Source organism: Sander lucioperca, chromosome 9 (genome assembly GCF_008315115.2).
Source record: "Sander lucioperca isolate FBNREF2018 chromosome 9, SLUC_FBN_1.2, whole genome shotgun sequence".
Taxonomy (NCBI): domain Eukaryota; kingdom Metazoa; phylum Chordata; class Actinopteri; order Perciformes; family Percidae; genus Sander; species Sander lucioperca.
This window is the reverse complement of record NC_050181.1, coordinates 4,961,474-4,974,710: the sequence shown is the minus strand read 5'-3', so window position 1 is coordinate 4,974,710 and position 13,237 is coordinate 4,961,474. Positions and strand designations below refer to the sequence as shown.

The following is a 13,237-nucleotide window of genomic DNA, read 5'->3' as shown; positions in this document are numbered from 1 at the left end:
TGGCATCAGAAGAAGTGACGGAAGAAGAAATGGACAAAGCTGAAGTGCTGAAAAAAGAAGCGATTGAGGAACAAGACCAGAAGTGTAGGCCACACCAAGTGACTCTGACTGAACCCCTTACTTCAGACACCATGCTTACCCCCCCGCCTCCAGCCACGTCTCAGTCGGAGGTAACCCTACATCAGCTGCGCTGGCCTCAGCCTTGGGCCCTGTAACCTCACCTCCACCCTCCCCTCCTGCCGACACAATCTGCCACTAATAATCAAGGGCAAAACTCCACCAAAAGCACGGATATGAGTCTAACGTCACAGTTTGTTGCTGAGCAGATCAAGGGGACCTTTTTAACACGAAGTGGCGCACACACTTGATCGAAACCTTGTGATTTGCCTTCTGCAGTATCCGCTCCATCACTAGACTCTAATGTGTGACTGCATGCTCGTTTAGAGATTTAAGCCCCTCAATCACAGCCTTTTGGCTTAGTTTATTAGCATGCAGTATTTATTTGCGTCAACTGAATTTTATGTACAACTGTGTGGAGCTATTTTAAGAACAAAGGCTGTTAACAGTGAACACCTACAGCAATTTGTTTCAGACATGACAGATAATTGAATTAGAGCACATATGGTATTGGTACTGCTGTACTCCCTCTGCATGCATTTATTTGTGCCCATTTTTCCTTTTTGTCCATTAGAGTCTTGACGCGGTGGAGGTGGGAACCAAAGAGATGCCTGTAGTCCACACAGAGACAAAAACTATCACCTATGAGTCTGCAGAGGTACAAACATTGACATTACCTCCATTTTACATCCTGCACCAATTTAAGAGAGATTATTAGCATTCATTACTTGTATACACACTGTGGATATAGAGCTTTATTGGCATTCATTTAGAGTTTTTAGTCCAGCTGATAAATGTGAGGTTCAGTATTTACACATCTGTATAGCTGTTTTGCCCTCCGCTACCTCCTGAGGGAATTTGTCTGACTAAATGCTTCACCAGTTAGTTGCTAACTTTTATTGTCTTCCGTTCCATGCTGAGCAGATGGTACATAATATTATATAAATATTGATCTGGCCATCACCAAATGACGGACAAAGTTAACCACTAGCTGGTGAACATTTTTGTAACTTTTAGCATCCAATTAAATAAAGCTATTGTAGTTTGTGTAGTGTAGTTTTACTTTACTTTACAAATATAAAATGCAATTTAAAAATGGAGGGTTTTGCTTATCACCAGGTTGACACTAATGGAGACGTAGACCCTGGGGTGTTGCTGAGTGCTCAGACCATCACCTCGGAAACCTCCAGCACCACGACAACCACACACATCACAAAGGTCACGGTTCATCTGTTGTCCCTTTTGGTCTCTCAACAATTGAGGCCTCAAACACGACTGCAGCTTTTGCATGTCTGCTTTAGCATTTCTTTACTGCAGAATTTAAAGCTTTAGTGCGTAGTTTCTGCCGCCCACATGAGGAATTCTAAGTAATGACAACAAAACTGTCGGCGCGTCCACACGATACAATGTCCTTTTTTTTTAGTCTTAGAAGATTAAGAAAATATTCACATTTTAGAAGCTGGAACCAGTGTTTTGTCATGTCTAAATGTTGTCATTTTTGCTTTAAAAAAAATGGTTTAAACCATGAATCAGTTAGCAAAATGTTCATCTTCTGTCAATCAACCAGAATTCTGTTTTTACGTTTTCCCAGGATTTCGACTGAAAAGAAAAGGGTACTTTTAAATAAAAAAATAAAATAATAAAAAAACCTATAGTGTGATAAAAAACTTAATTTAAAACTTAAAAAACTTAGCTTTAAGAGGATATTTGTTGCCTTATCTTTTTGTGTTTGCATTGATTTTAAAGTCCTCTCTCTGTTCTCAGACGGTGAAAGGAGGAATATCAGAGACGAGAATTGAGAAAAGGATCGTCATCACAGGAGATACAGACATCGACCACGATCAGGTCTCTGAGTTTTCATACCGTTTCTCATTTATTCTCCACTATCCTCAGTAGTTTTCTTTTGTCTGTAAAGTCAATGAATGGATTTGAGCAATGAACTTGTAAAAAAGTAAAATGCTAGTGACCCCTCAGGACCTTATCTTGTACTTTGCGAGCATAGTACAGCAACATTTAAAAAAAATATATATTAACTCATGATGTGACATTAACAAATACTGGAAGTATGACAAATGTAACTAAACGTGGCTTCCCTGTTGGCATATTGACTCACAATCAAACATCCCCACTCCCTCCCCGCCTTCCCCGTTTTCTGTCTCCCCCTGGTGTTCCCTCCTGGTACTGCACTCCTGTATATAGGCTCTGGCTCAGGCCATAAAGGAGGCTAAAGAACAGCATCCTGACATGTCAGTGACCAAAGTAGTGGTACATAAAGAGACAGAGATCACGCCAGAGGATGGGGAGGACTGACCCAGGTAAGACAACAAGGTCCCAGTCCTGGTCCCAGCCCTGTCCGTTTTAGTCCAGTCTGGTTTTGATTTGGTCAGTCTGGGCTTTTTTTTTTTTTTTTAAACTGGTCTCCATTTTTGGGCATGCTGCTTTTCCCATCAGCACTTCTTCTCACCGGTACAGACAGCCCTGCTTCTGTAGCACTTACAGCTAATGCATCATGCTGTTGTCATTTCAGCTCCACTCCCCCTGCAGGGAAAAGGTCAGCAGATGCGTGTGTGTGCACACAGACCGGATATTATAGTCTCAACTCGTAATGACAAGGCTTAAAAACCTTTACTGTGAGTCCTGGCAGTCTCATGCGATCTCTTGTAATTTGACTGCAACAGTCCCCGTCTTTCCCCTCCCCTCTGCTGGACAGAAACACACTTCCTTTTTTTTCATGAGACAGAGCTGTTGTGTGTACTGAAAAACAAGTTAGGTTGTTACCTGCATGCCGTGCACTCCTCTGTAAAAACAATGAATATACATTGTTTTGTCTAAATTGTGCTGCCTCACAAAGGGACAGTGATGAGCGATTAAATACCGGCTGAACCGGCTTCTGCTTCTCAAAGCACTCAGTCTGTATCTGCAAACAAACCCGTATCAACTGAAATCTGATCTTAGGTGAACACAGACGTGCTTTAGTCTATTTTCACCTCATCACAAATCATATGCGTTAACCCTCCTTATATTATACATTACATGTACACTACACTCATGTACACTAGAATATATTTATATATATAATAATAATAATATAATATTCTGCAAATAAAAGGTCAATAAATTAAGTTTACATTGGCTGTTATCCAACAATGCTAGTATAAGTATCATTTACCCATTAATACATAAAAAAAGAAGAAGAATAGTTTTGCACTTCACAGCAGCCTATATAGAAATGTTCACGTATGAGGTGAATCCCTGACATCTTGAAACCGTGTTTCTAGGACACTTGTGTTTAAATCAATACGTGGCATACTGCCCCTTTCAGTTACAATCTTCCTTTCTGTGTGGGGGGAATAAATAGGTCATCAGTACTTGTGGCAGTGTTTCTGCAAACTTCATAAATGCAGCCATTTGTGTTCCAACTTGTCCGCTGGCAGTATTGTGAGGATTATTTCAGGTGTGGAGCTGCGTGAGGGAACCTCTCATTCTATTACACCCACAGCATGCCGTTCTAACCTCTCCAACTTCTCTCTCAAGCATTTAGAATCTGGAATTGTGCAGTTCATTCTAATTCACATTTTGGCTCTGAAGCTTGTTATTCCGCTAGCTTTTAACTGAATCCATCCCAAGACGTGCATGTCTACTTGCGTGACTCACCAGATGGGAATGCTTGGCTTTGTTTCTGCTGCCGTGTGTGTGTGTGTGTGTGTGTGTGTGTGTGTGTGTGTGTGTGTGTGTGTGTGTGTGTGTGTGTGTGTGTGTGTGTGTGTGTGTGTGTGTGTGTGTGTGTGTGTGTGTGTGTGACTATATTCGTGGGGTCCAAAAACCGGGGAATACAGTATACTTGTGGGGTCTGCACAGCCTTGTGGGGCCCAAAATGCTGGACCCCACAAGGTTAAAGGGCTGTTTGAGGGTTAAGACTTGGATTTAGGATTAGGGTTAGAATTAGGTTAGGGTAAGGGTTAAGGTTAGGCATTTAGTTGTGATGGTTAGGGTAAGGGGCTAGGGAATGCATTATGTCAATGACGGGTCCCCACAAAGATAGTGAAAGAAATGTGTGTGTGTGTGTGTGTGTGTGTGTGTGTGTGTGTGTGTGTGTGTGTGTGTGTGTGTGTGTGTGTGTGGCCTGCTGTGTTTCTGAGTAGCACTATTAACATGTTACTAAATGTTTTTTCTCTGGTCTTTTGGATGCTTGTCTCTTACCACTGTAGATACACACAGAGTGTTGGGACTAAACGGTGTCAGAAATATTTGGAGTAGCATTGTACACAGTTAAAATTGAACAAGGTGTTACTTTGAAAACACACACACAGCGATATGGACCAGTGTGAGCTCCAGTTCAAATCCTTCAAAATTAAAACTCGTCACCAGCTCACCACTTCTTCTTTTTTTTACCAAATTCACCGGTCATCTGGCCTTCATCAGGCTGGTGGTTTCCTCATACTGTTACTAATATTCAGCATAAATAAATACCATGTATACTATATAGAACTTCATTCACAACGTCCCCGTCTTTAAGAAAATGACTTTTAATCTGAAATATAAATGACCATTAATAAAGAACATATCATATCACAATCATCTTTTCAGAATGTTCTTTATAAAAAATACTATCTTTCATGTTAGCTCATGAATGGGTAAAAATGTTAAATATCACGTGGGGGGCGGTGGGTTGTAATCAGTAGTTTTTGTTTTTTAACAGGAAGAAAAGACAACACGACAAATAGCCATTAACACAAGGCTATAGGAAAACCGAGACAAGATACACAGATTGGAAATGATATAAAATGATATTGATAAAAAAATCTGACAGACTTGGTAAAAGAAAATTAACAGTAGACAATAACTAAGTAATTAAATAATAAAAAAGACATACATTACTTTGTATGTATGTGTGTGTGTGTGTGTGTGTGTGTATATATATATATATATATACACACACATACATACATACATACATACATACATGTGTGTATATATATGTGTGTGTGTTTTCTAAAATGTTTGTGTATATATATATATATATATATATATATATATATATATACACACACACACACACACACACACACACACACACACACACACACACACACAACTATACTTTGGCAGATGTGTAGATAGTGAGGAATGGAGCCGAAATGTTGTGTTAGGGACCTTTGATAAAGGAGATGTAATTGCCCCACTCAGCACTGTATTTCTCCACCTGATTGGTCAGTCTGAAGGAAAGGCCCTAAATATCAGCTTTTTTAAATATAAGGCAACACATTTATTCTTTCAGTCACATCATTCAGTATATTATAATTCCTTGCATCAATTCACATTTATGAATAACCCTAACTAATCTCAAAGTTCATCTGTTTCAACTTAACACATCCATCCCATGAACTAAATGTCTCATTGTTCTCAAACAAATCCTGTAATTTTGCTTAAAGCGCTGCTTTAGAAATCCAGAATGCCTCATGTCTTAAGGAGCAATATCTCTAAATCTCCTCCCACCCCCTCCCCCCCCCCTCTCTATGATGAAGACCAGATAGCAGATTTGTTTTTGTTTTTAAAAAGCATGTGGTACTGGAGGATAGTTGTGTGACGTGTTATAAATTGAATGCACTAAAATAAAAATTCATACCGCATCATTACACATAAGAGAGTGATAGTTTTCTATGTTTGTTCCTCACCTGTGACACCACCAGCCTTAGTGACATGTTGCTTGTGGTCACACTCAAAATGGGTAGTAAAAAAGTTGAGCCATTGGGAGCTTTGTTTGTAAGTTAGTTATAGCCAGAAAGTACCCAAGAAGTCTGTGTGTATCTATGTTGTGTTGGCAGTTTTTCTAACTGTGCGTCGGTGCATCTATTTCATGGTGGTAACTGCCATAACCTTTTATCAGGCTCATTTTCGGTCTTTGGCAGGGTGCACAGTGGCGCTAAAGGTTCATATGTGATTAAATATGCAGGATGTACTAACTGCCGTTTCCTCTGTTCTTCCAGGAGTAACACTGAGGGCTGTTTTCTGTTCAACCACCTAGAATCCAACATCCAGAACGCCACATATTACTCCGGGACTCTCAGAAGATTAGAAAGGCTCCTACTCTCCAAATGCTGCAGCTAGTCGCAACCATTACCTGCAAAATAAATAAATGCATCTTGCATGAGAAGGACGCAATGTTGCATTATCAAACAAATGGCAAGATTATACTGAAAACTGTACGATTTTAAAAATGGTTCTCGATCCACCTGCACGCCGAATACCTGTGTGCAGCAAGCAAATGGTTTGCTTTCACTGCCTTATGACTTTGATGCATTTTTATGATTATTGAGAATAATTATTGTAGCAACGTTTTATTTATGAAACAAAGCCATCACTCCAGAAACTTAAATCGCTGTAGGCTGTATATGTTAGGAAGCATACACTATTTAACCTTGCTGTAGAAGTGCCAACCTCATTGGCAGCATTGCCTCACTCACTCCAACAAGCCGATGAATTTCCGTCAGGTATGCCAACACAGAAATCACTACAGCGCAGTTCTGTACAAATCAAAGCTTTCCTAGGATAATAGAAATGTATCTTTCACAGTTGATTTTTGTCACATCCACTCAAATTGCATTTCCCTTTTTATGATCATTTCAGTATTTTATTGTTTCCTCATCAATTGATTCCACAAGAGAAGGTCTGTTTTGGCAAACGCCAAGGAATCAAGATTTCTGTGCAAGAAATAGATTTGTACGTGCCTGTGCAGGCTTTGAATGTTCTCCAGGGTAGATGGTCGGCTGCAGCACAAGTCCCAGGTTTGTGTGACTGTGATGCAAAGGGCTCAGACTGCCGAGCTCTGCCCAATTTAGCCAAGAGAGATCTGTCAAACACCCCACCCTCCCACCCTAGACATGTCAACTGTATGCCTCCCTCATCTGTTCAACTGTATCTGAATAACCGAGTAGTGTCCGTGTACAGCCATGTTTTCCTCAAAATGGTGAAATAAAAGTGGCAAATGCATTTGTTTTTATTTGCTGTTTTCTTCTCAAATAACATTTTGACCACAGTAGTGAAACTTGTGTCACCGTTGGACCCATTGATTGAGATCTTTTAACACTGACAGGTTTTTACACCGACTCAACATCTCAAAGTTCTGAGTGATAATTCAGATAAGGGCTTAAACTATGGTTGTGCTCAATTAAATAAGACACTAGTGATCCCATGGGATCATATCACAAAAATCTTAAATTTGCCTAATTTATAAATTGGGAGGTTATCATGTCGTTTTTTTTCTAAATTCTTTTTATTCATTGTCATACTTAGTTAAAATATAGGCCTATGGGTTCAGGGTTACACAACCTGAGCTATGAGAGCCAAAACAGATTTCATAACCTCAGGTACTGAAATAACCTGATGGACAACGTGGGATTATTAAAATCCTTAAGCTTAAACATTGGTTTGAAAAATAAATAAATAAATAGGCCTATGTTAATGGGAGGGGGTTGAATTTGTAAGTTTTAGTCGATCTATTATTCATTAAACCAAATGCTCGAAACACTTAATTGTCCTGTTTAAAGAAGCGCCCTCGGGGTAATTAAGACAGGATTTTTACAGCTATAGGTAATTATGTTGAACTCAAACAAGCGTTTAAAGCTCCGCACGCTGTGTGTACGTGCTTGTGAGCCAGAGAGGAAACAAAAGGTAAGAGCTCTCACTCGGCTTCTGTTGCTGGGTGCGAGGGCGACACAAAAAGGAGGGCCAGTTGATCTTTTTCGATTTGCAGTTCTACAATATCTCTTAAACCCTTTTTATTTAGGCTACTCAGCAGTGTGTGACTAAATGGAGCCCAACTGTATTGATCTGATAATTCTGTAAATAATCAAAGGCTACATTTTAAAATAAAAAGAAGACAAACATTTTCCTTTGCTCTAACCATATGTTTTACAACAATTGTCTTATTTTATTTTGTCATGGACCTTTGGAAATTTTATAACAGTTATTTTATAACAGTTATACAGATGCATGATCATGCTATTTAAAAAGTTATTTAAAAAAAAATACAGAAAAAAGGACAGATGGACAAGTGACATTTGCAATTAGATGTCCCTTAAGAGGCCTAACTGTAACAGCCTATTTATAGGCCTACATGTCAATGACAGAACAAGCTCATAATTAAATCATTCAAATTAGGCTAGATCATTAAAATGCAGTAGGCTAGTCCAGTTTGTAGGCTACATTAGTGTATGAGTATACTGCAAAAAAGTTTAAGAATCAAACCTGTGCTCGTGTTGCCAGACCACTGTCAATCAAATCTTATCCACTACCCATATATGAAGCGCATTAGCTGAGTTTTTAAGTTTTTAACTTTTAATAGTAAATAGTGCCATGTTTCTGTTTAAAAATGAAGAGCTGAACAGTTTTGTGTATGAGTGTGTCCCGTAAATCAAATTGTATATCAGTTTTTCGATTTCAAATACGTGTATTAGGCTATAGACAGACACTGACAAAGCTGTTCAATTGTTTTTGGTCAAAACATTGAGGAAGATATTCAGTGCTCGGACAGAGCCGCGCGGAGTGACTCATCTTTTAAAACATAGACGATCTTTGTGGAGTACCCGCTCCGGTGCTGTAGGTGGCGGCAGAACAACGCGCCGTTTCCTGTGAGACCAACAGTAACAACAAGAGGAGGAAGAGGAAAAACGACAGCTCTGGATCGTCGTCGACTGCCTTGCGTGACAACACAGGGATCGCGTTCAGGGCTTCGGGTATTAAGATTTCTTATTTTCTCTTTGTTGCTTCGGACAGCACAGGAAAACACACGGCGGTTTTTTTAGCCGTGTGTTCGCCTGTTCGTTGCCGTGTTCCCCGCTGTTTGTGAACTGCTTTAAAGACACCAGAAACATGTCAATGGAGGCTTGCTGACCAAAATGGCTGGGCGCAGTGAAATGTGAAATAGTCAGGTTATCCTATCTGCACGCAACGCGATTGTCACGCGAACAAAGCGGCTAAATTGCACTATTTAAGTTAAGAAAGTGTATTTGTTTTTTTGTTTGTTAGCGTGTATATATCATTTTATTAGTATTACTGCGGCTTTTATTGCTGTCGGGCCTATCGTGTGTGGGTTTTCTCCAAATTTATGCATGGTTAATTTAGCTACTTTTGTCAACTCCTCTGCATTTTTGTCGGTCATCTGTAAACAAATGGAAGTTATTCTTATAATCGTGTGTGCATGTTTGTTCCTATATGCAACCTGTATGTATTATCATAAGAAGCATGCAAATAGAGCGCCACCCCTCAGCTTTGCAGGTTATACATGCCCGATTTATTGTGCAAATCAAAATATCTGACGTTTTACTGTTTTTCCTCTGCAGGTTGCTCTAAATTGACGTGCAACATGTCTGATTTACTGAGATATATCGACTATGACCACAAAGCCACCTTTCTAAAGATGCTCAACCAGCAGAGGATGGAAGGTGAGCACTGTGATGTGGTGGTGGTGGTGGAAAACATAGAGTTCAGGGCTCACCGCTGTGTCCTGGCAGCCTGCAGCAACTACTTCAAAAAGCTTTTCAAGAAACAGAGTGATGAGGACAACTCCATCGTGGAGTTGGACTTCATCCGCTCTGATATCTTTGAAGAGGTGCTGAATTACATGTACACAGCCAGGCTCGCTGTGAGGAAGAAGGACATCAATATGATGATGTCATCCGGCCAGATCCTGGGGATCAACTTCCTGGATAACCTGTGCACCCAGAAACGTGAGCTGACCAACATGAAGACCCGGGAGAACCAGGCTCCTGGGGACCACGGGATGCGAGCTCAGGACGCCATCCTGAAGGAGTTGGCTATGGAGGAAGTGAGGAAGAACAGCTTCTATGATCAGGGGATGGATGGTATGGGCCCCGGGGGCTCACACGTGTCTCAGCCGCACAACTACAACACCAACATGAGCAAAGATCCTCACAGCCACGGCTGGGGCTCCTCTTCCTCCAGCGACATGAAGCTGGAGTACCTGCTGTACGGCCACCGCGACCACGGCTCCTGCCAGAGCTCAGGTGCCAAGCCCATGGACCACAACGCCAAAAAGGAGCGGCTGCTTACCGCCAACCGGCCCTACGCCTGTGAGCACTGCCCCAAAGCCTTCACCACTGCCGCCCACCTCAAGGAGCACCTGAAAATCCACTCCGGCTTCAAGCCTCACCGTTGTGTTGTGTGTGGCAAGGCCTTCATCAGGGGCCCCGACCTGAAGAGGCATGAGAGGGTCCACAGCAACGAGCGGCCCTTTGGGTGCCAAATCTGCGAAAAGGCTTTCAAGCACAAGTCTCATCTGAAAGACCACGAACGGCAGCACCGGGGCGAGCGGCCATTCAACTGCGGCTCCTGCGAAAAAGCCTTCATCAAAGCGTCCGATCTGAAGCGCCACTGGAACACCATGCACAGTGGCAACCCCCGCAGACAGATGACCCTGTCTCCCGCGGCCTCCCAGCACGGCCAGGCAGAGGCCACCGACCAGAGAGACTGGAAAATGGAGACCGGGCCACATTCGCATAACTCTGGGGACTGTTAAACCTGCAAACGCACCAAAACACACTCGTACTGACATACAGATGCACATACATCCACAGCAGTCACTTAAAAACATGTATACACACTGACACAACACAACCCTGTGACAGGCTGACGGCCTGACATCACATGGACAATGATCGGAGTGAGTAACGAGATCACAGCATGTTCATAAGACTGTGGGGCTGTATTATTATTATTATTATTATTCTAAAGAGTTATGTCAAAACGATGTTTTCTTTCCACCTGTAAAATCATGTAAATGTTTAGTTCACTCTACATATATTTTTCACAAAGCATCGTTGCTATCTAGACTGAGGGTTCTCATTACATTATTCTCTTTTACTTTTATGGGATATGTAACATTTAAATGTTTGTTTAACCTTTACTGAATTTTATGGAGATAAAAGAGAGAAACAGAATGAGGGGGGGGGGGAGATTTTTCTGCATAACATTTGTTGCATTGAGTATATTCATGTGGATGTTTTTAATGGATGTGTTTAGTTGTATTGATTGATATTACACTGTAATAAGTAAGATTCACCATTTTGCATTTGATGCAGATGATACCAAAGTCTTGGGCATTTGACGGATTGTCTTTAAAGGCTGTCCTGCCCAAGCAACCGGCCAACTAGATTTACTGTTATACAGTATAACTGTCATCCAGCTATCAACTGTTAATGATAGATGTCTGTATATACTGTAGCTTAGTTTGTTGCACAATTAGAGTACACAATAATGAATTATGCACATATAACATTGTCCTACTCCTACACTTTGACAATAAACACCATTTGCTGTGTTTTATTGTCTTTGCAAAGTTTCGTTTTTGTTGTTGAGAGCTCAGTGAGCAGGATTTGTATCCTGCAGACTCACTTTTTATCAGTGGAAGTGTCTGTGCCACACCCAAAACAACCTGAAAGCACCTGAAAACATGGTTTCAGATCCTAAACTTTCCTCTGTTATGTTGAAAATGTGGAATGATACAAGCAACAGCCAAAGTTTATTAAAAAAACAAGTGTGTTCTGTGGAGATTACAGGTGTTCAGAGATAACAAAGTCTTCTGCAGTTGCAGAAGTTAAAGTGGTAAAATGTTGAGGTATTTGGTTTGTTACGTTTGTAGTGAAAAGGTTTTTGGACCTTCATTTCCCCACCTTTAAGCTCACAATTATCTACCTGTGATGTGTGTGCCCAGTTGGGTAAGACCGTAACTAAACTGTCAATGCAAAACATAACGTTTCTGGATTTTAAATTATCTAAAAATTAAATTCTAACTACTCCATAATGATTTATTAACAGTCAAACTAGGACACAGGGCACTACAGGTGTGCGTAGCAACACAATGTTGGTAAAAAGTGACTATTTGACTCAATTGCAAGCGTTGCTGTGTTTGAAAAGTGAAATTGTGAAGATTTTAGAGATATGCTGCTTGTAAAGCTAGGTTATTCGGTTCTTTTTTAGTCTACAAAATGACATCACAACAAAAATGCGCCTGGGACAGCAATATAATAAACAGGGCTGCAGCTAATGATTATTTTTATTATTGATTCATCTTCCGATTACTAAGTTAATTAATCGTTTGGTCTAGGAAATGTCAGGAAAATGTCCATCCCAGTTTTCGACACCCCAAGGTGACATCTTCAAATGTTTTTGTTTTGTCCAACAAATGTGGAAAACCCCAAAAATGTTGAGTTTACGGTGATATAAAACAAAAATGACCTGCTCGACTTCTGTCGATGCAGCTCTAATATTAACCGATCCGATAGAATCAAAGCTGAAACGATAAGTTGACTGACTGAAAATTAAATATAAAACTAAGCACAACGTGCCAGATATATCATGTTCCAGCTAACTAAATTGTACTGATTTGTTGCTTTACTTTGTGTAATGTTATACTTCACTGAATAGATTATCAAGCAAAACAAGCAATTTTAAGAGTTTTAATAGAATATGTGATGGGCTTTTTTTCAGCATTTTCCAACATTGAATAAAGATCAAATGATTAATCGAGAAAGTTATCAGTAATTGGTAATGAAAGTGAAAGTTGCAGCTCTGCCTAGAATAATACATATTTAGCTTTAATGTTCTTTCATCCAGAGATGTAGCAGTGCCTCAAGCACACAGGTTTGGTTTGTTTAATAGCCCAGCATATGCAAACAGTCACATCTGCTTGCCCTGCACACACCCCACCCCCCACCCGCTCCTCCTTACCAAACACGGAAGACCACTGCACTTTTGGGTTTGTTCAGCTCTGTTTTAGCTCTTTAGTTTAACTCCGACATGAAACTTACCTTTCAGTGACCCGAGTGTTTTATGAGGGGAAAAACACTTTGCACACAAAGCCAGAAAACACCCAATATGGCTGTGTTTCTCCGTCAAGAAAAAAAACTGCTCTCCCATACTCTGCATGCAACACTAGATGGTGCCCTGTTCATAGTGATTGACCTGTTGCTGCCCAATTTGACCTGCTCATGTAGACCGACCAGGACTGAAAGAATACTGAACATACTGAAGGCACAGTAGAATCAAAGTTACTGGGGTTTATTAAAGGAAGCCAACCTCATTAAAAAGCACATCTGGTGGC

General features: G+C 40.6%; 2 protein-coding genes across 29 annotated transcripts in view; both read left to right on the top strand.

Annotated features, from left to right (window-relative positions):
• Positions 1–7,112, top strand: part of epb41l3b (erythrocyte membrane protein band 4.1-like 3b) — a 56,921-nt gene extending 49,809 nt beyond the window's left edge. For 24 of the 28 annotated variants that reach the window (XM_031293772.2, XM_031293763.2, XM_031293775.2 and 21 more), the window contains 5 exons: positions 692–775; positions 1,237–1,335; positions 1,882–1,962; positions 2,317–2,432; positions 6,105–7,112. In XM_031293772.2, the coding sequence (XP_031149632.1) occupies positions 692–775; positions 1,237–1,335; positions 1,882–1,962; positions 2,317–2,427 (375 nt within the window). In that variant the 3' untranslated portion in view covers positions 2,428–2,432; positions 6,105–7,112. The other 4 variants (XR_004898198.1, XM_036004795.1, XM_031293768.2 and 1 more) reach the window with 4 other exon arrangements.
• Positions 7,113–8,702: 1,590 nt separating this feature from the next.
• On the top strand, positions 8,703–11,460 carry LOC116045852 (zinc finger and BTB domain-containing protein 14-like). The gene is made up of 2 exons (XM_031293761.2): positions 8,703–8,852; positions 9,459–11,460. The coding sequence occupies exon 2, from the start codon at positions 9,482–9,484 to the stop codon at positions 10,652–10,654; it is 1,173 nt and encodes a 390-aa protein (XP_031149621.1). The 5' UTR covers positions 8,703–8,852; positions 9,459–9,481; the 3' UTR covers positions 10,655–11,460.
• The last annotated feature ends 1,777 nt before the right edge of the window (positions 11,461–13,237 follow it).

Coding starts and splice junctions, on each gene's coding strand:
- LOC116045852 (XM_031293761.2), top strand. CDS start 9,482: ATGTCTGATTTACTGAGATATATCGACTATGACCACAAAGCCACCTTT.